Source organism: Felis catus, chromosome D2, assembly GCF_018350175.1.
Source record: "Felis catus isolate Fca126 chromosome D2, F.catus_Fca126_mat1.0, whole genome shotgun sequence".
In the NCBI taxonomy this organism is placed as follows: Eukaryota; Metazoa; Chordata; class Mammalia; order Carnivora; family Felidae; genus Felis; species Felis catus.
Window position 1 is genome coordinate 14200038 of NC_058378.1, and position 27449 is coordinate 14227486.

The 27449-nt window shown below is 41.2% G+C and overlaps 1 protein-coding gene across 8 annotated transcripts in view; it reads left to right on the top strand.

Annotated features, from left to right (window-relative positions):
* Positions 1-27449, top strand: part of TARBP1 (TAR (HIV-1) RNA binding protein 1) — an 88809-nt gene that overhangs the window by 19543 nt on the left and 41817 nt on the right. For 5 of the 8 annotated variants that reach the window (XM_045039929.1, XM_045039926.1, XM_045039930.1 and 2 more), the window contains 7 exons: positions 4791-4932; positions 10470-10569; positions 11546-11718; positions 17436-17533; positions 18243-18299; positions 21249-21410; positions 27243-27430. In XM_045039929.1, coding sequence (XP_044895864.1) covers positions 4791-4932; positions 10470-10569; positions 11546-11718; positions 17436-17533; positions 18243-18299; positions 21249-21410; positions 27243-27430 — 920 coding nt within the window. The remainder of the gene's footprint in view (positions 1-4790; positions 4933-10469; positions 10570-11545; positions 11719-17435; positions 17534-18242; positions 18300-21248; positions 21411-27242; positions 27431-27449) is intronic. The other 3 variants (XM_045039927.1, XM_045039928.1, XM_023240395.2) reach the window with 3 other exon arrangements.

Sequence of the window (27449 nt, forward strand, 5' to 3'; positions counted from 1 at the left end):
GAAGCTTTTTAAAAAAAGATTTATATTTCTCCCAATTACTGATTACTGAGATTACTGAGGGCAGGGATGTGATTAATTTATTTTAGAAAGCAAGTTTGTCTATGTACGTGCAGAAACAAGAGAAATCAACTTGAACCATGTTAAAATAATTTAGGTGTGAAATCATGAGGGCATAGAGTAGGGTACTGGAATGAAGAAGGAGGAGAAAATCGGGGCCTTTAAAAATTAGAATTTCATCATATTTTCTTGATCACACTGCATCTCATTAGGTGGAATCTGAAAAATACAGAAGCATATAAAGAAAATAAAAATAACCTGTAATGCCTGCAACCAAATTAAATCCATAATTTTTGCCTTAATTATTAATGTTTTCAGTATATGTATTCTCAGTCTTGCTTTCTCACCTCATATACATATAATAACATAGTAGGGGCGCCTGGGTGGTTCAGTCGGTTAAGCGTCCGTCTTGATCCCAGTGTTGTGAGTTCAAGCCCTCGCGCTGGGTCCCATGCTGGGCATGGAGCCTACTTAAAAATAAAATAAGATAAAATAAAATAAGATAAAATAAATATTAATATGTGTGATTTTCTAAACAAAGTTACAATTATGCTGTTCCGAATTTTATTTTTCATCTTCACGTACATTTGAGCATTTTAACATGTTGCTAAATAATCTTCCACCATGTGATATTTAAAATTTCAGGTGATTAAATCTTTTAGAATTTATTGAATCAGTTCTTTTTGTTGGACTTCTGTGTCAGATCTTATCATTTCATCTAGAAGTATGTGCTGCTAAAAGATAAAGACTTTAAAAGGGGCTAAATAGGGGCACCTCGATGGCTCAGTCGGTTAAGCGTCCGACTTTGGCTCAGGTCATGATGTCGTGGTTCATGGGTTCGAGCCCCGTGTCAGGCTCTGTGCTGACAGCTCAGAACCTGGATCCTGGTTTGGATTCTGTGTTTCCCTCTCTCTCTGTCCCTACTTGACTCACACCCTGTTTCTCTCTCTCTCTTTCTCTCAAAAAATGAATAAATCATTAAAAACATTTTTTTAAAAAGGGCTGAAATAGACTCTTATCATACCTAAAAATGTTCATGATAATTTCTTGATTTCAAATATTCAGTGTTTAAATTTCTCCAGATGCTCAGTAAGTGTGTTTGTACTTTGCTTTTTGTTTGTTCAAATATTCAGCTTTGTTCAAGTATTCAAATGAGGTCCCTTCATGGCATTGATGTGTACAGTTTGTAAATTGTGGTGGATCCATCTGAAATTTATCTTGGGACACGGTATTAATGGTAAGGTTTCAGTGAGAAAATACGTGTGAAAATGCTTCAGACTATGCTTGATCCACACTAAGTCTGACACACTCTGCCATTTTTGTCCTTTCCCCTCTGACCAGCCGGATGCTTGTTTTATTTGTCAGCAAGGAGCCCCCCTTAGATTTCTTAATTAGTTCCACTTATTTTCTCCATTCTCTGAGTCATTCCTATGTCTTCATCTTTTTCCTTCTTTTTAACTTTCTTTTGGTCTGTTTGCTTATCCCTTAATGTCTTGGTTTGCTGAAGACTCTCGTGTGCACACTTTGCACACACTGGACTCCGTGCTAAGTTTTGGGAATTCGTGGTCAGCAAGATAAACATGGCTGCTGTCCTCACAAAGCTTACAGGCTGGTGGTTTATCTGAACCCAGACTTTAATTCTTTCTGTTTAAAAATAGAAGCAAATATGTATATATGTACCTTAGCTTAGTTCTGGCTATAGTGCATATGGAGTAGTGTCCTCATTGCGGTAACAATCTCTATTATGTTGAATCATGTAAAATCATTGATATTTGGTCAGTTTTAACCTGTGGAAATGGCATTTCCCTATAGCTCAACCTAAGTAATTTTTAAAATTCAAGGGCAGTATTAGGTTCACAGAGAAACTGAACAGAAGGTGCAGAGAGGTCCCCACACCTCCTCACCAGTCCCCTCCTCCTCCCTCTTTATTATTAACATCTTGCGTTAATGGGATATATTTGTTATGATTGATGAGCCAGTATTGATACATGATTATTAACTAATGTCCATAGTTTACATTGGGGTTCACTCTTTGTTTTGTATATTTCATGGACTTTGGTAAGTGTGTAATGACACGAATACCATTACCCTATCACACCGATGAGTCTCACTGCCCTAAAAATCCCCTGTGCTCCACCTCCTTGTCCCTTTCTTCTCTCCCCCAGCCCCAAACCCTGGGCAACCACTGATACTTTCTCTGCATCCATCGTTCTGCCTTTTCCGGAATGTCCTCTAACTGGAATCCTATGCTGTGAAGCCTTTTCCGATTAGCGTCTTTCACTAAGAAATATGCATGTCTTTTCATGGCTTGATAGCTCACATCTTCCTATCACTGAATAACATTCCATTGTCTGATATACCACTGCTCATTCATTCATTCACCTCCTGAAAGACACCTCGGTTGTTTTTAAATTCTGGCAATTATGAATAAAGCTGCTCTAAACATTAACATACAGGTTTTTACATGGACATAACGTTTTAACTCATTTGAGTGCATACCAAAAGGCACAGTTGCTGTGGATTATGTTAAGAGAATGTTCAGTTTTTTAAGGAGAGCCCAAATTGTCTTCCAAAGTGGCTGTACCATTTTGCATTCCCACGAGTGGCGAAGGAGACTTCTGTTGCCCCACATCCTTATCGGTGTTTGGTGTTGTCAGTGGTTTGAACGTTAGCCATTCTGTGAGGCGTGTGGCGGTATCTTGTTTTTTAATTTGCAGTTCTCTAGTGATGTGATGCTGAACGTCTTTTCATATGCTGTTTGCTCTTTGTGTATCTTCTTTGATGAGGCGTTTGTTCAGATCTCTGCCTATTTGTAAAAATCGGGTTATTTGTTTTCGTAACGGTAAGTTCTTTGTATATTTTGGATACCAATCCTTTACCAGAAATGTGTCTCTTGCAAATAGTTTCCTCCCAGTCTGTGGCATCTTCTCGTTTCCTTGACAGTATCCAAATAAACGTTTGAGGCTTGTATTTTAATGGAAAATCAAGGGAACCTGTCTCCCAGAGACTGCTAGGTAGATGCCATTTTAAATCACGATTCTGACATGAAAACTCTTTGAAGAAGACAACATTCTGAGTCTTGTGACAGATTTGATGGAAGGAAGAAGCAGACATGAATTTGAGTTTACTTGTCTGTCGGTTATTTTGTCATAGTAGGATGCCGCTTGTGGGAAATGCAAGATTTGGAAAACCTCACACGTTTGACAGCAGTAATTAAGAAACGTAGCCTGACCAGTGTGAGAGGAATATAAAGAAAAAGTATATTCTGTTGAGAGATCAGTATCTTCGCTGGCCTCCCTGTGAGATTTTACAGTTCTCTGACTTGATAATAAAGACCTGCACATTGGTGTTTCTGAACTGCTCATTCATTGGCACCTATGGGACGGTGGTTTTAGTCTTGACTGATTCATTCATTCATGAAGTTTGTCTTTGGTCAGGTGATGCATCACGGTCTCCTTGCATGTAATTTTGGATGACCTTAATACCGAGAAAATTCTTATTTTTTAGAAAGACTTATTTCATAATGATTGACGTCGTATTTAAATTCGTATGTTGTGGGGCACCTGGTTGGCTCAGTCGGTTAAGCGTCCGACTTCGGCTCAGGTCACGATCTCACGGTCCCTGAGTTTGAGTCCCGCCTCGGGCTCTGTGCTGACAGCTCAGAGCCTGGAGCCCGTTTCAGATTCTGTGTCTCCCTCTCTCTCTGCCCCTCCCCTGTTCATGCTCTGTCTCTCTCTGTCTCAAAAATAAATAAACGTTAAAAAAAAATTAAAAAAAAAATTCGTATGTTGAATGTGTACAGTAAGAGATGTGCTGTAAAAGGAAAACCTAGAACATAATTAGATTTCAAAACAGAATTCACAATTATGCGTGATCAAAGTTGAATTCTGTGACTTGTAGTTTTGTACATCTTCCAAAAGATGTAATGGGAAAGGACTAGTATTTCTCTTTTTAATTCATACATTTCAAAAGGTACGTATGATAGAAAGTAGCCTTGTCAGGAAGGTGGGAACTTTAATTACAACTTAATACATTCTGCATTCTCTCAAACATATCTTTATTTTTGTATGTGAAGTTGGAATGAATTTTAAGGTTGTAATTTGTTTTACGTAATGTGTCACTTTTCACAGAGATGTTCTTTAGAAGACCCTATCAAAATGTGTACTATATATTAGGTACTTAAAAAAAATTTTTTTTAAGTTTGTTTGTTTTGGGAGAGAGTGTGGGCACGCCTGTTGGCCTGTGAGCGTGGGAGGGGCAGAGGGAGAGAGAGAGAGAGAGAGAGAAAATGAGAATGTATCCCAAGTAGGCTCCATGGTGTCAGTGTAGAGCCCTATGCGAGGCTCGAGCTTACAAGCCGTGAGATCATGACCCAAGCCAAGATCAAGAGTTGCACGCTTAACGCACCGAGCCACCCAGGTGCCGCCGTTCTTTAAAAATTCTTGCCTGTTAATGAAGTTTACGCACTCTCTGAGGGAGGTTGAAACACCCACATGTGTATATACACAGATACCTACATATATATACATACACATTTTTTTTCTATCTGCACTATTATCTATCTGCACTATTATCTGCAGTATAATATCATGACTAAATATTTTATTACTTTGTTGTGTTCAGTTATTTAAATTCAGTTTATTGTGGAAGAAAGAAAATTGGCTTAGGGCAATTAGAAACCCTTTGTTCAGGTAGGTTTTTAAAATAAAATAATAACTATTTTTTCTTCCTAGCTCTGTGATTGGTTGCGTGTTAATGAAAACTGTTTTAGGAGAGCCTCAGATTGTAGTTGCGTTGGACTTCCTGAGACGTCCTCTCTAAATGCTTACGTGAAGAACCTAGTTCAAGAGTATATGAAGTCACCTGCTTTGGAAAGTAAGTCTGAAATCATTTATATGGATTGGTATCACCAAATTGTCTTCAAAGGACTTTTAACTAGTTTCTCAGATCAAGATACACGCTTAACAAAGAAATGCGTGATTTACTGGTATCCAACTCCTATTTTCAGCCAGATGTGAATAATGGAATGTAAAAATACGTTTCCTATTTTATCTGTTCTAGGACTTGAGGTTTTCAAACTATTTTTGTATATTTTAAGAAACTAGTAGGTTGCCAAAGTAGGAATTGGGCACAAATTTATTCTATAATTACTGAATCTTCACAGGCTCCATACCGCCTATGTGTTTTTAGAGCCTCTGTAAGTGGAAATATTTGTAGATAAATATGGGTAGCTTTTATGTGTTTGTTTTCAAAACATCACATGTAATATGAACTGATTCTGAAAAGTAGTTTCAGAGAAAAGTTATGTTTGAAAGGGTGGTTTTGTTAGTTTTTTTCTTTTTACCAGATACTTAGCCAATATCAATTTTCCAACTTCTTTGGGGAAATGTGTAAGACTACATAAGGGAAGAACTATTAGCAGTCTCATTAGGATTCTTCTTACATTTCTAATGCTTCTTCATTAAAGTCGTTAGGGATAATTTGGGTAAATTACATCCTTGAATTTAACGTGTCTTAAATTTCCTAGCGTTGTCTCAGACTAAGTTGTGTTCATGTACTGATTTCTCTGATCATGGAATAGGTTTTAAACGATCAGATAAGTATCCTTCCAAAATATGTGAGTTCATCTCTTCTTCCTTCGTAGAATATTTCTCTTTTGTATTTTATTCTATGTCTAATAATTCTGTGCTGTTACTTGGAGGATTCTTTTGTTAGGCCTACAAAGGTAAATAAATTTTAGTTCCTACTAGAGTAAACACACGTTAAGCTCCCTGAAATATCTATAGAACTTGTTTTATAATTTAGAGTATATAACAGTGTCAGATCTGATTAGATACTCAAAATCGGATGAAACGATATTTTTAGAATTTCTTTAATATTTCTAGAACTTAAAATATACTATTTAATATATAACATGGTATTTTAAGTTTTTAAAAAAATTAAAACTTGATTTCAAGTACAAAGGAAGCATTTGTGTTTAATATTTTTGTTTGTTTGATTTTTAATGCCCTTGGCTAAGTGCCTTTATGAAGTTTAATTGACAGCTATTGGGCAATTCTGAGACCAAATGAATAAATTCCAAAGCAAACGATATTTATCTTGAGTTTCTGAACGTAAGATACATATAATATTCACATTCGTTTTTATATAAAGACTCATTGGCCAAAACACTATTTTCAGTCAGGTTCTACATCTAAAGTAGCTTTTTCTTTGGCTTTTGGTATATAGTTAGTACAGGTAGCTTTCATACTATTGATTCAGCAAGCACATATCATGTGTTTTCTAAGTGCCAGGCATCGGAATTACAGAGATAAAAGCTGTATCCCTTGCCCTCAGAAGGAGCATCATCTAGCAAGGAAGTTGATAAGTGAGCAGATAATCCTAGCACAGTGCCTTGAAAGCCATAAGCACTGGGATGGGGAGCCTGTACGAGCAGTTGTCTGCTTAGAACAGGTAGACCAGCAGAGGTAGCGGGACGTCACCAGGTGGGTGACGTCTGACGTGTGAATAGAAATTAAGGTGAAAAGAGGGAAGGAGCATCCCACAAGGCTTGGATGAACTTGCGTCCGGGGAGCAGAAAGTAGGCAGGCAACTATCCATCTGTGTATTTGTATATCTGTGTATCTTTCATCAGTGTATTTATGACACGGAGCTCAAGAAAGAATGGTAAGAGGTAAGGATGGATATGAGGTACACACACACACACACACACACACACACACACACGCTGTGTTGTTCACACGATACCTAAGACAATAGGACAGAGCAACAACAAAAACCACACAGAACCAGCATCACCTACAAACAAACAAAAATGTTAAAGAACTTTCAGAAATTACAGAAAGTGCAACAGTTTGGAAATAACACCAAAGGCTTGTCAGAACTTGGATGTGCTAAGATTAACCAGAATGTGAAATACATTTGAAGAAATTTATACTGAAATCAAGCGGTCCTCAGAAAGGATATTTGATAGGTGAAGATTTTGAGGTTAATGTGCCTACTTGAAATGTAACTAAGAAATGTAGAACTATGGAATAACCCCAAAGTAGTATATTGCAGTTGTACAACAAATGATAAAAACAGCTTTGAGGTATAATTGATGTATGTTAAACTGCTCATACGTAAGCTGTACGGTGTGATGGGTTTTGACCTATGTATATATGAAACCACCAGCATAGCAAGGTGTGACGAACATAACTGTCAGGCTCAAAAGTGTTTTCGCACCCCTTTATAATTCTTACCTCCTGCTTCTACCTCTTTCTCCTCCAAGCACAGACGAGCCCTGATGTGCTCTCAAGACATTGGATTAGTTTGCATTTTCTAGAATTGCACTCTGTTTTTAAAATTCACGGTGGCAAGGTTTGACTGGTGATTCAGGGCTAAGTTGCATTAAGGTGATTAATAATAGCCAGCGATTCTTTTGTTTCCTTAAAACCACCGTTGCCTCCACTTTTCTACCTCCAGGGAGAGAAAACAGAACATAAATAGGAATTCTCTGCTAGTTGTTTGCAGAGTACGGTTTCCAGATCAGCCATGCCAACATCACCTGGAAACTGTTTCGAAATACAAATTCTCCAGCTCTATCCCAAACCTGTTGAACCAACCTCTGGGTAGGAGCTCACCCTCTGTATTAATAAAGTCTCCAGTTATTTTGAAGTTTGAGACCCACTGCACTGAAGTATGGATTTGCTTAGTATGGTGACAAAGTACTCAGGAAGCAACCTGCCGCAAAATTCCCTGCAAAGGTGTGCCTTCCTCTGGAGGAGTAAGGCGCCCAGTTATTACTGGCCTCGTACTGTGGCGTTCCTTGACAGCAGAAGGCATTAAATATCCACTAAACTTCTCATTTACAACCTTCCCTTTCCATATCCAAGGTGAAAAATTGCTCAAGATTTCAGACAGGATCTGTGCTTCTAGAACTGTGCTCTTGGTATTTTGCCGGAGGAAGTGAGAACTGTCAGGGTAGCCACTTTGAGGACCCAGCATGTGCTGTTCATACCAAAACGTGTAGTATTTACATCCAAAGGCTTCCTGCTCACATGCTGTGTAAGTGGAGAAGATGCTTAAGGGCCACTGCGATTTGGATTTGGAAAGGTTTCCTTCTTAAATAGCACCCCCACCCCTTCCACCTCCTGTGAGGTCAAGGGTATCTGATTATATAAATGCTCTTCAAAATGGAGGGAACTAAAAAAAAAAAAAGCATAGAGGGAACTGAAGAGCATATTGGCATTTGATTTCATTTTAGTCTGTGTTTATAAATGAATTTTCAGTGTAAATGTGGGATGTAAAGCATTAATGAGAAAAAATGTTGCAGAGAATAAGTTTGAATAACTCATCTTTACACTGATAAATGTGGCTTACTTGATTTTTCTAGATAGCACCAACATTGGGATTTTTTTTAATAAATATGACCAGATTTTTTATTGACGGCAACTAAGTGCCATTTATAAGATTTTTTAAAATATCTAACAAAGTTTTTCCTTTTGTTGTGTTTTTTAACTGAGTTCTCCTACATGCAAGCATGTTTTTACCGTTGTCCATCTTCTGTACTATTCCAATAAATTTGCATCAAAATAAATTATCCCCAAAATATATTAGAGTGTTTAAGAAAATGGTTTAAGTATTTAAACTCCTGGGCTGGAAAACTAGATCTCTGGCCGAAAATTTTCTTGGGAATTGAGGTGAAAAGTGTGACCTCATTATAGTAATACACCACGAATAAAGAAGAAATCTTCTCTTCATGCCTTATTTTAATTTAACTGGCTTTCAGAGATGGGAAATACTCATTTTATCTGTTAACCATGTTCTCTCTTCCAAAACTTATTCTAGAAACTTTGCATGTATTTTTATAATAAACCCAAGGAAAGTCTTATTTGTTAGCTTGATTTCATAGAAAGTGATCTAAACTTTTTTTTTTTTTTAAGTGTAGTTGACACACAGTGTTAGGTTAGTTTCAGCATAGACCTAAGTTTTCTGAGAGGATGAGCAGTTAGTTATTCCAGGGTCCCACAGCTAACGAGCACAGGACTCGGGTTCAGACGCACGTCTGAAGCTCCAGAACCTTTGTGTCCATACCTATTCCATCCTCCTCCTGGTTGCATTTTAGGGAATTTTCTTCTCTCAACTGAAATACTAGAATTGTCTCTTAACCCATCCACTTGAATCTCCTCTTGCTTCCCCTACAGTCTGTCTCCCACATTGTGCCTGGAGAAATCTGTTCAAACTACTAATTTGGATCTACAGATGTTTCCTCCCTTTGTTTTATATGCCTTCACTTTAACCTCCAGTGGCTTCCCTTGCCTTTAGGGTCAAGACAGGAATTCTTTGCATGGCCTGCTCAGTCTTCTGGTCTCTTCCCTGGCTATTTCTGCAACCTCATCTTTGGCACTCCTCGCACTTGTGAGTCCCTGCTACATGGGCGCCCCTCTATCTCCTGGAGCACGGCTTGCTTCAGAGGACCCTTGATGTGCTCTTCCTAACTTGGGAAGGCCTTGCATCCCTTCAACTACTGTACTCTTTCCCAGCCTTTGTGCTCAGCCTACTCGTTCTTCAGGGCACTTTCTCTTTACTGCCCAGAAAGAGGAGAGCATAGCCTCCTAGTGTGCACTTCCCTCGTGACATTTTATACCAGTCACTATAGTTGTCATTTTACATTTCATTGTTCTTTGACGAATGTTTTTCTCCTCTACTGCAACGTAAATTCCGTTAGCACAGGAGCCATTGTGTCTTCAGCACCTAGGTCAGCTCCTTTTTCTGTGTCCTGCAGAAGGCATTGGTTTTGTTTTATTTATTTTTTAATGTTTATTTTTTTTTTAATTTTTTTTCAACGTTTTTATTTATTTTTGGGACAGAGAGAGACAGAGCATGAACGGGGGAGGGGCAGAGAGAGAGGGAGACACAGAATCTGAAGCAGGCTCCAGGCTCCGAGCCATCAGCCCAGAGCCTGACGTGGGGCTTGAACTCACGGACCGCGAGATCGTGACCTGGCTGAAGTCGGACGCTTAACTGACTGCGCCACCCAGGCGCCCCTAATGTTTATTTTTGAGAGAGAGAGAGAGAGCATGAGCAGGAGAGGGGCAGGGAGAGAGAGAGGGAGACACAGAATCTGAAGCAGGCTCTAGGCTCTAAGCTGTCAGCACAGAGCCCGATGCAGGGCTCGAACACACGAACTGTGAGATCATGACCTGAGCTGAAGTGGGATGCTTAGCTCACTGAGCCACTCAGGTGCCCCTGTTTGTTTGTATTTAAACACGTATAACGATGAGCTATACTGTAAGGTGTTGTCCTGCATTTCATCTCAGCTCTTATAATCTGATATTGATAAGACATAATCATTTGGTTGTTTTGTTTTGAAACCTCATCTTTGAAGGATTTTGTTAACACTTTGCAAACCTTGACTATTATTATTCAAGCAGGAGAAAACTGCTTTATGCCTGACTGGTTTGAAGCCAAGCTTGTTGCAATGATGGTCTTGTTGGCTGTAGATGTGGAAGGAATGAAGTCTCAATACAGGTAAGTGTTTCCAAGCTAAAAAAAAAAAAAAAAAAAAAGGCTAATCAAATTTATGGTACCTGTTCAGACTTTTCCATGATTATTTGTATGGAGTTGATCACAGGGTATTAAAAGAAGAAACTAGAGCATTGTCAGTATACTAAAGAAATGCCTAAAATTAACAATAAATTAATATGAATGGGCCTTATTAGGCTTTTAGGTTAGTAAGTTCAGCTGTTCGAGAAGGTCAGAAACACTATATACAGTAATCACTGGTTTTATATAAGAATATTAGAACAGATTTTAAGATTCTCGCATATGATTGGGTAAAGAAATTTACTGGGTTGGTCAAACCCAACACGTTTGTAAAACGTGTACTTTTTATTAACGTAATAAAGACAAAGCGATCTCATTTATATTTTGAAAATGTGCGCAGATCGGTTCTCATCAGATTATGATTGTTGCAGAAAGCAACTTCCACTTGCTCGTGTATTTGCATGATATGCAGTTAATTTGATTAACATCAAATCTCTTTTCCAGACAAAGCTTTAGTACTAAAGTTGGTTATGATGTTTTTTTTATAAATCCTTAATTCTTTGTATTTTTTGTTAACATCTCATTTCCTTGGCTAGCATATGTTTGTTTTGATTTGTTTTTAAATTATTGTAGCAGGGTCTCAGCGTGTTAATTTCCGAATGAATTGGGTATAGGATTCCCTTTATACTTGTGCTTAAAGTTGAGCGTGGAACATTCTTCCCTGTGCTTTCTTTGTGAGTGCAATGCTGTACTCCCTGAGAAAGCACAGACTGGAGAGGTCAGCGAAGAGGCCGGAGGGAGAGATCAGTCCTAACAGGTGCTACGTGTCTGCATCATCTAGAAGACTAATTCTGTCTAACTGAATCCATTAGTTATATAACCAGTTCCGCAAGTTATAGATGGAAACGAATTTCTTCATGGTTTTGAAATGCTTGATTTGGGCATGTCTTTTAATATCTAGTGAAAAGCGGAGAACACAGAATGTATTAAGGATATTCTTAGATCCTCTTCTGGAATCCCTTATGAAGTTGGGCACAAATGCCTACATGCCCTTGCTGAAAACTGACAGATGCCTGCAGTTGCTGGTGAAGTTATTGCACACTTGCATGTTGAAAGGTTCCAGTACCCAAGATGGTGAGGACAAATGGTTTCTGTTGGTGTCTTGCTTGGTATATTGTTGGTGTTTGGAATGAGAGGACATTCCTGACTCTTTGAAATAAGAGGATTACTTTATGCATTCAGCAGATATCAGCTATTTCCCGGTGGTACTGGGGATCCAGCAGTGAAGGTACAAGCCCCCTGCCCTCATGGAGCTGACAACAAAGCCTTTACATATGTGCCAGTTACTGTTGATTTTACAACTTGATCTTCTTTGCTTGTCTTTTTTTTTTTTTTTTTCCATTTATGCTCAGTCATTGATTTCCAGACCATGAAAATGATCCCTATTTCATATATGTTACAGCAAGGTCCCTTTCTCATGGCCACTATGATAGATGTTGCAGAAATTAAGCTAAAGCGTGAGAATGGTAGTCATTTTATGAAGAGTTGTTTGCAAAAACATTGGTCTCTAAGTACCTTTTTTTTTTTTTTAATCTTTATTTTTCAGAGAGAGAGAGAGAGCACGAGCAGGGGCAGGGGGCAGAGAGAGAGAGGGAGACACAGAATCTGAAGCAGGCTCCAGGCTCTGAGCTGTCAGCACAGAGCCAAATGCAGGGCTTGAACCCATGAACCATGAAATCATGACCTGAGCCAAAGTCAGATGCTGAACTGACTGAGCCACCCAGGTGCCCCTCTAAGTACCTTTTTTTTTTTTAATTTTTTTTTTTTAACATTTATTTTTGAGACAGAGACAGAACATGAATGGGGGAGGGTCAGAGAGAGGGAGACACAGAATCTGAAGAGGCTCCAGGCTCTGAGCTGTCAGCACAGAGCCCAATGCGGGGCTTGAACTCACGGATGGCGAGATCATGACCTGAGCTGAAGTTGGCCGCTTAACCGACTGAGCCACCCAGGCGCCCCTCTAAGTACCTTTTAAGTAGAAAATAATTCATACAGAAAGTGTAGTGGTAATGGAAACGTTGAGTTCGTCTCTCCTTAAACAAAGATACATGCAGAACAGTAGCTGGAAACCACAGACACTAGAGACAAGAATATTCATGGATGAGCCTTGATTCCCAATCCGTTCTCACCAGTTTCACTTGGCATTTTAGAAATTTGCTGTGTGAAAATCCTAGAGAAGCGCTGCTGTGAGGCTAAGCCTGAGGAAAACACTGATGGGATTATATTTTAACGTGTGGCCTGTGAACTTTTAAAGCCAGTTTCCAAATTCTGATATTTTTGATACTGGTAGCAGAATCAGGTGCTAGACGCATGTAATGGTAACTTTTTATAAGCTTTTCAACTCGCTAAGGCCGTAAATTTGGGTTCCTTTGACATGTGTTGACTGTTTGTACTAAGCTCAGTGCTTTCAAGTGCAGGACTGGGTCATAGGCACCATTTGGAAAACTGTGGTATTTGACACACACACGAGTGTGTGATGTTATATGTAAGTTACGATGCCCGATAATCAAACACCTGTGAACTTACTACCCAAGCTAAGAACGATGTTACTTGTTACCCCCCAGTCCCCTCTGTTTGCCTCCTAATTTTGACTTTTGTCTTTATCACTTCCGTGCACTTTAAAAAATGGGTTTATTTCATCTGTAGGTATTCCTCAACAACGTACTGTCCAGTTTCCTGCTTTTGAGCTTTACAGAAATGTCGCTTCACCGTAGGAAGTCTTCTGTAACTTTTCCCACTTCACGTGTTTCTAAGCTTCCTCCACATCCTTTGTTAGACTTTGTTACTTTCCCCGTTGTGTAATCTTTCGTATGATGGCACCACTATTTATGCGCTTTCCTAGTGCTGGACGTTGGAGTGTAGCTATGACTGTCACATGTGTGCTGCCACCAACACGTGTCTCCATGTCTTGTGGGCCTGTGTGTGTCTCTCTCCAGCGTTGTGTACTGGTTCCTAGGGTACGTGCACATTCAGCTTTATAAGGTCGTGAAAAGTGTCTTTCTTTCCAGCTTCGCGTCCCTAAATGTGTACACGCTTTATATTCTTTCCCGCAGAATGTCAGTGTTCCTGTTGTACCTCAGGCATATCTCTCTTTACGTCACCAAGGAAGAGCTAGGGAAATACTGATTTTGATAGCCGTTGGCTTCCATTTGACTGGTAAACCATATCAAGCTTCGTTAACTGTAACTACACCTTAATCCTGAAAGATTTCTTTTATGAAGGAAGAGGAAAATAGAAAAGAGCTATTTCCATTTTATAAATGGGGAAACAGTCTGGGAATTAATTACCAGTACCAGGGGCAGTGAAGAAATAAGGGTAAAGTCAGAAATACCCAGGTAGACTTACTGTGAGCTGCTGGGATTGAGGCTTGGCAGTATGCTCTTTGGGGCAACTTTGACTGAATTGTGTTTTAAATCATTTATTTAAAGTTTATTTATTTGTTTTGGAGAGAGAGAGTGAGCGCAAGTGGGGGAAGGGCAGAGAGAGAGGGAGAGAGAACCCCAAGCAGGCTCCTCAGTATCAGTGTAGAGCCCAATGCAGGGCTCAATCTCATGACCCTGGGATCATGACCTGAGCTGAAATCAAGAATTGGACACCCAACTGACTGAGCACTGAGGTGCCCTGTGTTTAAAATTTTTTAAATTTGGGGCCCATGGGTGGCTCAGTCAGTTAAGCATCAAGTGGAAGCAAGTGGGAGAGGGGCAGAGAGAGAAGGAGACAGAATCCCACGCAGGCTCCACGCTATCAGCACAGAGCCCGACGTGGGGCTCCAACTCAAAAACTGTGAGATCATGACCTGAGCCAAAATCCAAGAGTTGGATGCTTAACTAGCTGAGCCACCCAGGCGCCCCTGTTGATTTTTTTTTTTCCAATTTCCTTCCTGTTTTTTGTTTGCTTCTGTCTGCTTGCTTTTAGTTTATTTTGCCTATTTAAAAAAAATTAAGGTGGAAGTTTAGGTTGATTTTAGGTCGTTTTGAAAATGATCTCTCATGCTATAATTTTTTTTTTTAAGTTTTGCTTTAACTGCATCCCAAAACTTTTGGTGTGTTGTATTTCAGTGCAAAGTATTTTCTAACTTTTCTGGAGACTCTCTCTTTTACTCATGAATCACTTAGAAATGTGTTTGGAGATTTTCTTATTATCTTTCTGTTATTTTTACTCTATTCTAGGCAGAGAGCATACTTTGTACACTTTTCAGTTTTTACAACTTCATTAAGGTTTGTTTTATGATCTAGGGTATGGTCTGTCTTAGCTACTGTTCCATGCTCACCTGGAAAAAAATGTGTATTCTGCCGTTGGTGGGTGGAGTGTCCTATAAATGTCAGATCCAAGACTTATGTGGTGCATCTCAATTTTATATACTTGATGTGTCTGTTTCCTCTGTTACTGAGAGGGGAGTGCTGGAGTCCCCAGGTCTGAGTTTGAGTTTGCCTCTTTTCCTTTCTAGTTCTGTGGGTTTGGCGTCCTGTATTTTGCACTTCTGTTGTTAGGTGCCTATGTGTTCATGTTTAGAAGAGTGTGTTTTCTTGGTCAGTTGACTCTTTCCTCAATATGTAATATCCCTTTTTATTTACTCTGAAGTCTAGTTTGCCTGGTAGTGATATAACCACTCCTACTTCCTTCGGATTAGAATTTGCATAGTATTATTCCCTGGCTTTTTTACTTTTATTCTATTCACATCCTTAGATTTGAAGTGAATTCGTACAGACAGCATATGTCATGATTTTTTGGCCATTCTGACACTGTCTTTTAGTTGGTGTAGACTATTTGCATTTAATGTAATTACATATATGTTTGGGTTTAGGTCTGTCATTTTATTTTTTGTGTTCTGTTTATTCCCGTTTTTCATTTCCGTCTTTCCCTCTTTTGGCTTGTTTTGGGCAGTTTGAACATTACTTCATATTCCATTTTAATTTACCCATTGTGTTTTTTACTAAACATCTAAAGCTTTGTGTGTGTGTGTGTGTGTGATTGCTATAGGGATTACAGTGTGCATACCTAACAGTCTGTTTAGAATTAATGTTTTACTGCTTGAAATGAATGTAGAAACTTGGCCACCTTCTGGACTCCCTTTGCCCCTTTCTCCCCCACGTATTATAGTTGTCTTCTATCTGCATTTACTGAAAACTACCAGACAATGTTAGAATTTTTGCTTTTAACCATCAAAGAGATTTTAAAGATTTCAAGAGAGTAGCCTATTGTATTTACCTAGATGTTTGTGGTTTCTTTTGCTTTTCTTTCATCCCTGATGCCCCATGTTTTCCTGGGGCATCATATACTTTGTGTTTGAAAAACAGCTTTTAGCATTTCTTTTGGAACAGGTTTGCTGCCAGTGAATTCTTAGTTTTTTTCATCTGAGAGTGTCTTTATTTCACCTTTTGAGGAATATTTTGCTGGATATAAAATTCTGGTTTGATGGGTCTTTTCTTTCAGCAATTTAAAAATACTGCATTTGCTTCTGGATGCCATTAGAATTCTCTGGTAATTCCAAGTGTTCTTTGTGTAGGTAATAACACTGTTTTTCTCTGCTTTCAAGGTTGTTTCTTTGTCGTTAGTTTTCAGCAGTTTGGTTATACTCTATCATATTGCATATGATTTTATTTTGTTGGTCTGTTTTCAAGTTCACAAACTCTTTTTTCTTGCATCTCCTTTCTGTTATTGTTCCCATCCAGTGAGTTTTTAAAATTACAGTAATTGTACTTTTCACCTACAAAATTCCTATTTGGTTTTTGTGTATATCTTATATCTCTTTGCTGAGACTTTCTATTTTCCCATGTTTCCAGAGGGTGTATTGATTGATTGTTGAAGCATTTTATCATTAGCTGCTTGGGAGTCTTTGTCAGATTATTCTAGAGTCTGCATCATCTTGTTGGCTTTTGTAGATTGTCTTTTCCCTCGTGGGGTAGGAACTTCCTGATGCTTCATGTGCCCTCTTGTTTTGGATCATATCCTAGAGATTTTGAATATCGTGTTATGAGACTCTGGGTCTTGTTTACATCCTGTGGAGAACGTTGATATTCTTGTGTCGATGACAATCAGCTTCAGGTTCAGCCCCGATTCTGATGTCCCATCTTCTGTGCACGTTCGTTCTGCTGTCACTTTTGTTTTCCGATCCTTTGTGGTGTGGTCTTGACCTTGACATGTGATCCTCCCAGTGGCCAGTCTGGGACGTGGGCAGCTGTCTCTCTGTTAGTTGAGTTCCAAAAGTCTTTGGGATGCTTCTTAGTAGCCGGTCCATGCAGGGCAGCTCGGGGGGAGCCCAGCAGTTCACAGACCACTTTCTGGGGCCATTTTCCTGAGCACCTCTCTCTCAGGAATTTCCTAAGGACTCATTGTCTGCTCCTCTGGGGTTCCCCCCTTTTCATTCTCTGATGAGAAAGTTAGGGCCCATCAGGCTGCCTGATTTCTTGACTGCTCCTGCACGTGGTTCCAGTCTGCAGGAAGACCAAGGTCAGTGTGTTTGGTGTTACTGCTTTCTGAATCCTCCCACTACTTTTTACCTTGTATAGTCTCCACGTAGCTGCTCAGTTATTCAGTCTGGGTTTTATAGTGAGAGAGGCTGGTGTGTCCCTGTTCCATCTTATCCAGAACTAAAACTCCTAAATGAGTTTTAAGGTGAATTATAGATTTCCCCATAATACTAATGACTGTTGTTTTATTGGAATTCAGTTTTGGTTAGTGATTCACTCACGTGCTTAACATAGATGTACTTTTACTAGAAAATCTGGCATTTTTTTTGTACCGAGGAAATTACATCTGTCATTCAGTTGCACGCTTTTTTTCCTGTACAGATGAGGTGTTTACTCTTCTTCAGAACTTTGTCATGTCTACTGCAGAGAGCATTTCTGAATTTATTCTCCGACGGCTTACCATGAATGAACTGAGCAGTGTAAGTATTCCTAGGAGTCACTTTTCATTCTTTTCGTCAATATTTGAGTGATAGTTTCTGGAGAAGACACCTTAGGAAGCAGAAAAAAACACAAGCTTCGGAGTCTCCTCCTTACTTTCATTCCATCTGAGTCATAACCAAGTCCTTGGGAAAGTTATGTAGCTTTTCTGAGCCTTAGTTTCCTCATCTGCAAGATGGAGATAATACATCTACTTCCCAGGGGCTAGGGAGTTTTGCATGGTGTAATATATCTGGAATATTTAGCATATTCGATGTGTATTTGGTCGTAGGATCCAGAGATTCTGATTTGGGATGTTTGGGGTGGGACCAGGTAATAGTACGTGTATGTTTCCAAAGCTCTGCAAGTGATTCTGAAACACAGAGTAGAAAGCAGTCAGTTCTGAGGTAAGTGTCCTCCTTACCTGCTCTGTCTCTATTCTCCACAGACTGTTCCTTCTAGGACAGCTGAGAAAAATAACACCTGAAACTAATATAACACTGTATGTTAACTATGCTGGAATTTAAAAAAAAGAAAGAAAGTAATTTCCCTTTTTCTTCAAGAATATTTTGAAAATGCCAATTCATGTAGGAATGCTTATTCTTAATTTTTTTTTTTTTTGGTTGAAATCTCTAGGGACAAATGTTAAAGGTTTAGAATCAATAGATTGTGAACCAAGTGTGAAAATATGCTTATTTCACCTTTTTTTAGAACACTCACTTAAGTACATTTGAAAGCCTCATGAGCAAGTGTGAAAATACAAAAAAGGCAAGTTTTATGCTGCAAGACCTGAATTGTTACAACAGGAAGGCAAAGATATATGGAGAAAAAGCCTGTTGGAATGGGGTGGGGGGGGGGGTGTTTAGCTTTCTTCTTATTAAGCAGTTGCTCATAGTGGCATTGCTACACACATGTTCCGAAGAAGGCGGTTCATAAAGAAGTAACTCTTTGGGTTTGTTTTGTGTCAATATCACTTTATTACCACCAGTATTACATTATCTTTCCATTAGGGAAATTTTCAGACATACACAAAAGAAGTATAATGAGCCTCCATGTACCCGTTACAGAACATAACTGTTTTGGTTTGTTTGGAATTTAAAGCTAAAAATAGCTTTAAAAGGGGAAGGACTAGGGGCGCCCGGGTGGCTCAGTTGGTTAAGCATCAGACTCTTGATTTCCACTCAGGTCATGATCTTGTGGTTTCATGAGTTCAAGCCCTAAGTCAGGCTCTGGGCTGTCAGCCCAAAGCCCACTTGGGATTCTCTCTCTCTCTTTCTCTCTCTCTCTCTCTCTCTCTCTCTCTCTCTCTCTCTCTCTTGCTCTCACGGTCTCTCTTGCTCTCTCTGCCCCTCCCCCACTTGCATTGTCTCTGTCTCTCAGAATAAACAAACTTTTAAAAGAAAAAGGGGGAAGGACTAATGTGATTTTATTTAACAACCAGCTTTCAGGGAAAAAAAAAGACAGGTTCATAGTATCATATCAGTTTCCATGGCTGATTTCAAGTTGCCTACGTGAGGCTGTGGAATCAGAGCGAGGGAGGACCCTCGCTCGGCTGCAGGCTGCTCCGGCACACTGCGCCCCCCTTAGGCACACTGCACCCCCCAGGGAACACTGCATCCCCCCAACATGGGACCAGCAGCTGCCACACCTGAACCCATCTCCTGCCTTCCCGGCTTCCTGTAGAGCACAGCAGTCTGCACCGTTCCATCCGTTCAAGAACCTTACGGTTGTCCATCCCCTCTCTCCCTCCCTCCCTCCCTTTCCCTCCCTCCCTCCCTCCCTCCCTCCCTTTCCCTCCCTCCCTCCCTCCCTCTCTCTCCCTCTCTCTCCCTCCCTCTCCCTCCCTCTCCCTCCCTCTCTCTCTCTCGTGTTTTCAGCCTCTCCTTGTCTCTTGGATTTTTTTTTTCATGAGCATTGAAACAACTTAAGAGCCCCTCATCTTAAAGACCCTCTCAATTCCATGGTCCCTTCAGTTTTCCTCTCTTCGTCAGCTTGTTTATAAACACGCCCTGCCACTCCGTTCTCTGGTTTCTGCCTCTTCTGTCACGCGGAAACAGCTGTCTCTAAAGTTGTCATAAACCAAACGGGTGCTTTTCAAGTCCTAGTTTCCTTGACTCCTCAGCCCCGCTGGACACATCAACCGCTCCCCCCTGGAAACACCAGTCGTCCTCAGCGTCTGTGACACCTTCCTGTCCTGGTTGTGGCCCCATCGCTCTGCCGTCACCCCCACTTCTGTTTGAACGTCCGTTCTCTGCTACATAGACTTGAACGTCAGCATTTTTAGTGTTTTTTGTTTTGTCCTGTTTTGAGAGAGAGAGAGAGAGAGAGAGAGAGAGAGAGAGAGAGCGAGCGAGCACGAGTGGGGGAGGGGCAGAGAGAGAGAGACACACACACACACACAGAATCCGAAGCAGGCTCCAGGCTCTGAGCTGTCAGCACAGAGCCCGACACAGGGCTTGAACCTGTGAACCATGAGATCATGACCTGAGCTGAAGTCGGACACTCAACCCACTGAGCCAACCCGGGACCCCAAACGTCGGCGCTTTTGTAAGGGTGGCCCGGGCCCTTATTTTCTCACGCTCCTCTGTTGAGGGAGGCGCTCTAGGCTGCACCCCCAGCTTTGGTGGTGCCAGGGACCCTACCTCTCCGTCTTCACCGCCAGCTGCTTTCCCCAGCCTACTGTCCCGTCAGCCTAGCGCTCTTTGATGGCCCAGTTGCATCTGTCACACTTCACCATTCAGAACTGAAGCCCTCACCATTCCCTCCTCAGTGAATTCACCACCATCCGGCCAGTTTCTGTAGCCTCTCACTTAAGAATCCTCCCTGGCACTCTGTCCGTCAGTCTCACCCCAGTGTCCGGTCTCCACCAGCTCCTGCAGCTGCTCCTTCCTGTCTGCCCAGGGGCCCGGCCCTTGGAGTGCCTCACATGTGGTGGCTGCTCAGTAAAAACTGATTAAATGGATGAATTCTGTGCTTCCTGGTGTGGTGGAAGGCCTCCGAGGATATCATCCGTAATGAGCACGGTAGTAATCATCAGGGCCACCATTCGGGGCTCGTCCACTTAGCATACGTTCAGTTCTTTCAGAACCCTGTGACGGGTGGACGTTACCCTCCGCATTGTGTGGATGAGGGATCAGGCCTGCGGAGGTTAGGTCACAGGGCCGGTGGGTGGTAGAGCTGGACTGAAGCACATGTCTACAAGTCTCAGATACAAGGCGTTCAGTTCCGCCTCTCCTACACACCAGCCCTGAGATGCTGGGTGAGCCGTGTGTCCTCTCTGAAACTCAGTCATCGTCTTAGGGAGGTGGGACCGCAGCCTTCCTAGTAAGAACAGAGTGTCGCAATCTGCCTGAAACAAAGACAGTTTCCTTGTTCTGATTGTTATTATTTATGACGTGTTGGCCCTGGGACGCAAGAGTTGGCAGGACATAGTCTCTGCCTTCCAGGGTCTCGTGATCAGAGCGCCAGCAAGAGGAGTAAATGGTGACGTGTGCTGCAGTTGCGTTAAGTGCGGTCGCTGTGTCAGCACAGGGAAGGAAGTCTTCAGCTCTGCACGGGGAGATTATGGAGGGCCTCTTGGAGGAGATGGCTTGTTTTCTCTTATTAGTATCTTGTTTTACTGCGTTTAAATAAGGTAATTTATTTTCTGTCTGAACTCTCACAGGTTGATGAAAACCACAAGCCCTGCGTGTTAACGTGTTTTGTTGTCTGTCTTAGGTTTCCGATCTGGATCGTTGCCATTTATACCTGATGGTATTAACTGAGCTTATAAATCTCCATTTGAAGGTTGGGTGGAAACGAGGCAACCCCATTTGGAGAGTTATTTCTCCTTTGAAAAATGCATCCATTCGGCATCTTCAAGAGATGGACCATGGACAGGTAATCCTGATTCAAGGTGTATAATTCGGTTGAATGAGGCGTACGTAGAATACGTATTTGATTATCATACAATATTCTGACATGAAAAGCGTCTGCTGAAATTTAACTTTAACATAGTATCCTTTGTTCATAATGTTTGATGAAGACTGGGACTCCTATCCTAATATTAGATATATAACAAAGGCGTGGTGACTTCAGTCTTAAGACCGTTTAGATACAGATTGTGGATTTGCACTGAGTCTTTGCCTCCATACCAGCCAGTAAGGGACACGTTAATGTGTCTAAATGTATACAATATATGGTATGTGACATATAACATACATAATATCTGATATATGACATATAACATGTACTAACACATCAGCATCCCCCATCCTTGCCTCTCGACCTCATTGTCTGCCCTGGTCTTACACTGTTTCCCCTCTGCTCCTCCCCCAACCAGTACCATTTTGCTGTGGTCATGCTAGGCCACCTCATAGAGCTTCACGGACGACAAGCACATGCCACGTCCTTCCCCATCTAGGCTTTCCGTCCGCTCCTTCCACTGACAAGGCTTGTCAGTAATCTGCTCGGTCCTTACAGGGCCCAACTTGGGTCAGTGACTCATTTATTTACCTATTCTTTATGCCTCCATTGTAGTATTTGTCTTTCTTGTTTTGGGAATAACTTATGTGTGTATTTTCCTCTAGATTTTAGTACCTATAAGCTTTTGTTAAACATGGCGTAAAACTGATACAATTTCTTCTCTGGTTATGGGTCTGTTCAAGCTTTCTATTTCTTCCTGTTTGAGTTTTGGAAGTGTGTGGGTGTTTAGGAATTTGTCCATTTCTTCCAGGTTGTCCAGTTTGTTGGCATATAATTTTTCATAGTATTCCCTGATAATTGCTTATATTTCTGAAGGATTGGTTGTAATTCCATTTTAATTCATGATTTTATCTATTTGGGTCATCTCCCTTTTCTTTTTGAGAAGCCTGGCTAGAGGTTTATCAATTTTGTTTATTTTTTCAAAAAACCAACGCTTGGTTTCATTGATCTGCTGTACAGTTTTTTAGATTCTATATTGTTTATTTCTGCTCTGATCTTTATTATTTCTCTTCTTCTGCTGGGTTTGGGGTGTCTTTGCTGTCCTGCTTCTGTTTCCTTTAGGTGTGCTGTTAGATTTTGTATTTGGGATTTTTCTCCTATCTTGAGATAGGCCTGGATTGCAATGTATTTTCCTCTCAGGACTGCCTTCGCTGCATCCCAAGGCATTTGGGTTGTTGTATTTTCATTTTCATTTGTTTCCATATATTTTTTAATTTCTTCTCTAATTGCCTGGTTGACCCATTCATTCTTTAGTAGGGTGTTCTTTAACCTCCATGCTTTTGGAGGTTTTCCAGACTTTTTCTTGTGGTTGATTTCAAGCTTCATCGCATTGTGGTCTGAAAGTATGCATGGTATGATCTCAATTCTTGTATACTTATGAAGGGCTGTTTTGTGACCCAGTATGTGATCTATCTTGGAGAAGGTTCCATGTGCACTCGAGAAGAAAGTATATTCTGTTGCTTTGGGATGCAGAGTTCTGACTATATCAAGTCCATCTGATCCAGTGTATCATTCAGGGCCCTTGTTTCTTTATTGATCCTGTGTCTAGATGATCTATCCAATGTTGTAAGTGGAGTATTAAAGTCCCCTGCAATTACCGTATTCTTATCAGTCCAGGACCAGATGGCTTCCCAGGGGAATTCTACCAGACATTTAAAGCAGAGATAATACCTATCCTTCTCAAGCTATTCCAAAAAATAGAAAGGGAAGGAAAACTTCCAGACTTATTCTATGAAGCCAAAATTACTTTGATTCCTAAACCAGAGACCCAGTAAAAAAAAGAGAATATCCCTGGCCAATATCCCTGATGAATATGGATGCAAAAATTCTCAGTAAGATACCAGCAAATCGAATTCAAAAGCGTATAAAAAGAATCATTCACCATGATCAAGTGGGGTTCATTCCTGGGCTGCAGGGCTGGTTCAACATTCGCAAATCAATCAATGTGATACATCACATTAATAAAAGAAAAGATAAGAACCATATGATCCTGTCAATCGATGCAGAAAAAGCATTTGACAAAATTCAACATCCTTTCTTAATAAAAACCCTCGAGAAAGTCGGGATAGAAGGAACATACTTAAACATCATAAGTAGGCATTATGAAAAGCCCACAGCTAATATCATCCTCAACGGGGAAAAACTGAGAGCTTGCTCCCTGAGATCAGGAACACGACAGGGATGTCCACTCTCACCGCTGTTGTTTAACATAGTTTTGAAGGTTCTAGCATCAGCAATCAGACAACAAAAGGAAATCAAAGGCATCAAAATTGGCCAAGATGAAGTTAAGCTTTCACTTTTTGCAGATGGCATGATATTATACATGGAAAACCCGATAGACTCCACCAAAAGTCTGCTAGAACTGATACATGAATTCAGCAAAGTCGCAGGATACAAAATCAATGTACAGAAATCAGTTGCATTCTTATACACTAATAATGAAGCAATAGAAAGACAAAGAAACTGATCCCATTCACAATTGCACCAAGAATCATAAAATACGTAGGAATAAACCTGACCAAAGATGTAAAAGATCTGTATGCTGAAAACTATAGAAAGCTTATGAGGGAAATTGAGGAAGATATAAAGAAATGGAAAAACATTCCATGCTCATGGATTGGAAGAATAAATATTGTTAAAATGTCAATACTACCCAAAGCTATCTACACATTCAGTGCAATCCCAATCAAAATTCCACCAGCATTCTTCTCGAAGCTAGAACAAGCAATCCTAAAATTCATATGGAACCACAAAAGGCCGCGAATAGCCAAAGTAATTTTGAAGAAGAACACCAAAGCAGGAGGCATCATAATCCCAGACTTTAGCCTCTACTACAAAGCTGTAACCATCAAGACAGCATGGTATTGGCACAAAAACAGACACATAGACCAATGGAATAGAACAGAAACCCCAGAACTAGACCCACAAAAGTATGGCCAACTAATCTTTGACAAAGCAGGAAAGAATATCCAATGGAAAAAAGACAATCTCTTTAACAAATGGTGCTGGGAGAACTGGACAGCAACATGCAGAAGGATGAAACTAGACCACTTTCTTACATCATTCACAAAAATAAACTCAAAATGGATAAAGGACCTAAATGTGAGACAGGAAACCATTAAAACCCTAGAGGAGAAAGCAGAGAAAAACCTCTCTGACCTCAGCCGCAGCAATTTACTTGACACATCCCCAGAGGCAAGGGAATTAAAAGCCAGAATGAACTATTGGGACCTCATGAAGATAAAAAGCTTCTGCACAGCAAAGGAAACAATCAACAAAACTAAAAGGCAACTGACGGAATGGGAAACGATATTTGCAAATGACATATTGGACAAAGGGCTAGTATCCAAAATCTATAAAGAGCTCACCAAACTCCACACCTGAAAAACAAATAATCCAGTGAAGAAATGGGCAGAAAACATAAATAGACACTTCTCTAAAGAGGACATCCGGATGGCCAACAGGCACATGAAAAGATGATGCTCAATGTCACTCCTCATCAGGGAAATGCAAATCAAAACCACACTCAGATATCCCCTCACGCCAGTCAGAGTGGCTAAAGTGAACAAAACAGGAGACTATAGATGCTGGAGAGGCTGTGGAGAAACGGGAACCCTCTTGCACTGTTGGTGGGAATGCAAACTGGTACAGCCGCTCTGGAAAACAGTGTGGAGGTTCCTCAGAAAATTAAAAATAGACCTACCCTATGACCCAGCAGTAGCACTGCTAGGAATTTACCCAAGGGATATGGGAGTGCTGATGCATAGGGGCACTTGTACCCCAATGTTTATAGCAGCATTTTCAACAATAGCCAAATGATGGAAAGAGCCTAAATGTCCATCAACTGATGAATGGATACAGAAATTGTGGTTTATATACACAATGGAGTACTACGTGGCAATGAGAAAGAATGAAATATGGTCCTTTGTAGCAACATGGATGGAACTGGAGAGTGTTATGCTAAGTGAAATAAGCCATACAGAGAAAGACAGATACCATATGGTTTCACTCCTATGTGGATCCTGAGAAACTTAACAGAAGACCATGGGGGAGGGGAAGAAAAAAAAAATGGTTAGAGAGGGAGGGAGCCAAAACATAAGAGACTCCTAAAAACTGAGAACAAACTGAGGGTTTATGGGAGATGGGAGGGAGGGGTGGGTGGGTGATGGGTTTGAGGGCACCTGTTGGGATGAGCACTGAGTGTTGTATGGGAACCAATTTGACAATCAATTTCATAAAAAAAAAAAAAAACATGGCATAAAAAGGCGTAGTGGTTATGAGCACAGGCTTTGGGGTTAGACTTCCTAGGTGTGGATCCTGTGTTTAACCTTGCTGGCTGTGTGACCTTGAGGAAGTTACTTAATGTCTCTGTGCCTCATTTACCACCACTGCAAAATGAGGGTTACAGAGTTGATCATGAGAGTTAAAGTGAGCTCATACATGCTAAGACTTTTGAACAGCGTCTGGCACACGGAAAGTCCAGGCTGCTAATTAAAACAGAGAATGTACATGATTGCTTTAATAATGTAGTTTTTAAAGTTGTTTTTAGGAACTGTCCCGAAAGAAAATGATAAGGAAGCCTGATTAGTACTTCAGCATCCTGTCCAGTATGTATTAATGCATTTGCGCCGTGAGAGGACTTTGTGAGCTTTGAATGTAGACCAAAATCATGAACCCTATCACAGTGATTCTTAAAAGATGGCTTGTTTTAGTAATTCACTGAATTATGTTAAGGTTAACAGGGACTATACTGACTACAAGTAACACTGAATTTTACTTCTTGTGGTGACAGTGTCGCTACGCACAATTTATCCGTAGAGATAGTGGATTTATTTTACGGGGGGTTGGGGGGGGAGGGACGGAATGAGTAGCAGAGAGGTCCTCTCGGGCTGGTGGTATTGGGGAGCCCTCTTTCAGACTCTGAATGCAGCTGTTTTCCATGTGTTGGGTTCTGGCCTGCACTCCTGGCTTCTGTAGTGGTGATAATGGGTTTCCCGTCTCAGTGCGACGCCAGGCTGTGTTGGTTTCCTTCCTTTGCGCTCCTGCCCGTAGAGCATCAAGCGCTACCCATGAAATCCTCGCATCTGTTTAACCGTCACAGTAACACTGAAGGGTGGATTCTATTATTGTCCCCATTTTACAGGTGAGAAAGCTAAGGTGTGCCATGTCCACAGGCAAACCGGTATCGAGTTCAGAGCCAGGATTCAGACCTCTTCCTGGTGGTTCATGAGTAGCTCCTGGTCGCGGTGCTGTGTCCCCTCTCCCGAGGCAGCTAACAGCTGAGCGGAGCAATTATTTGCATGTACGCCTGGAGCCTTATTTCCCTTCACACACTCCAGCCAGACAGTGAAAGCGAGACTCCCCCGTAGAAATGTGTCCGAATGCGTGCGTGGGTAGGAAAAAGATGGAGAAGTGCTGCTTCATGTATACTCGCGGGCTCTGTGTGCGGCTCATCCGTCACGGGACTGCTTCCAGGGACCCACCCCCCAAATCGAAGCGATCCAGTTGTCTTCTTAGTCGGAACTGCTGAGTTTTTATTGCCACCTTACATTTGTTCACCGCCCATCTGTACGGAAGTGGCCGAGCGAACGAACCTGACGTGCGGTGTCGGGTTCCCTCTTGTTCTCACTGATGGGCGGTCGCTGGGAGGGGGACGGGAGGGTGTGAGGCGTCCGTAGGCTGGGCTCTCGGGTCCTGCCTGGGTGGGAGTGGCCTACGTGAAATAAGATTGTTCCGTTTCCCCCTCAGGAGCCCACGCTGGGCACGCAGGTCCAGAGGGTCATTAGCATGGCTGCCTTGGCCACGGTGTGTGAGGCCACCGACCGGACGCCGGAACTGCAGCTCGGCTCTCTGGAGGCTGGGCCCACGGAGAGGTTCCTCTCCGCTCTCCCGCTCAATCACACGCTGCAGAAGCCCCACGCAGAGGAGGAGAGCAGGTAGGTGTGTGCACCCTGG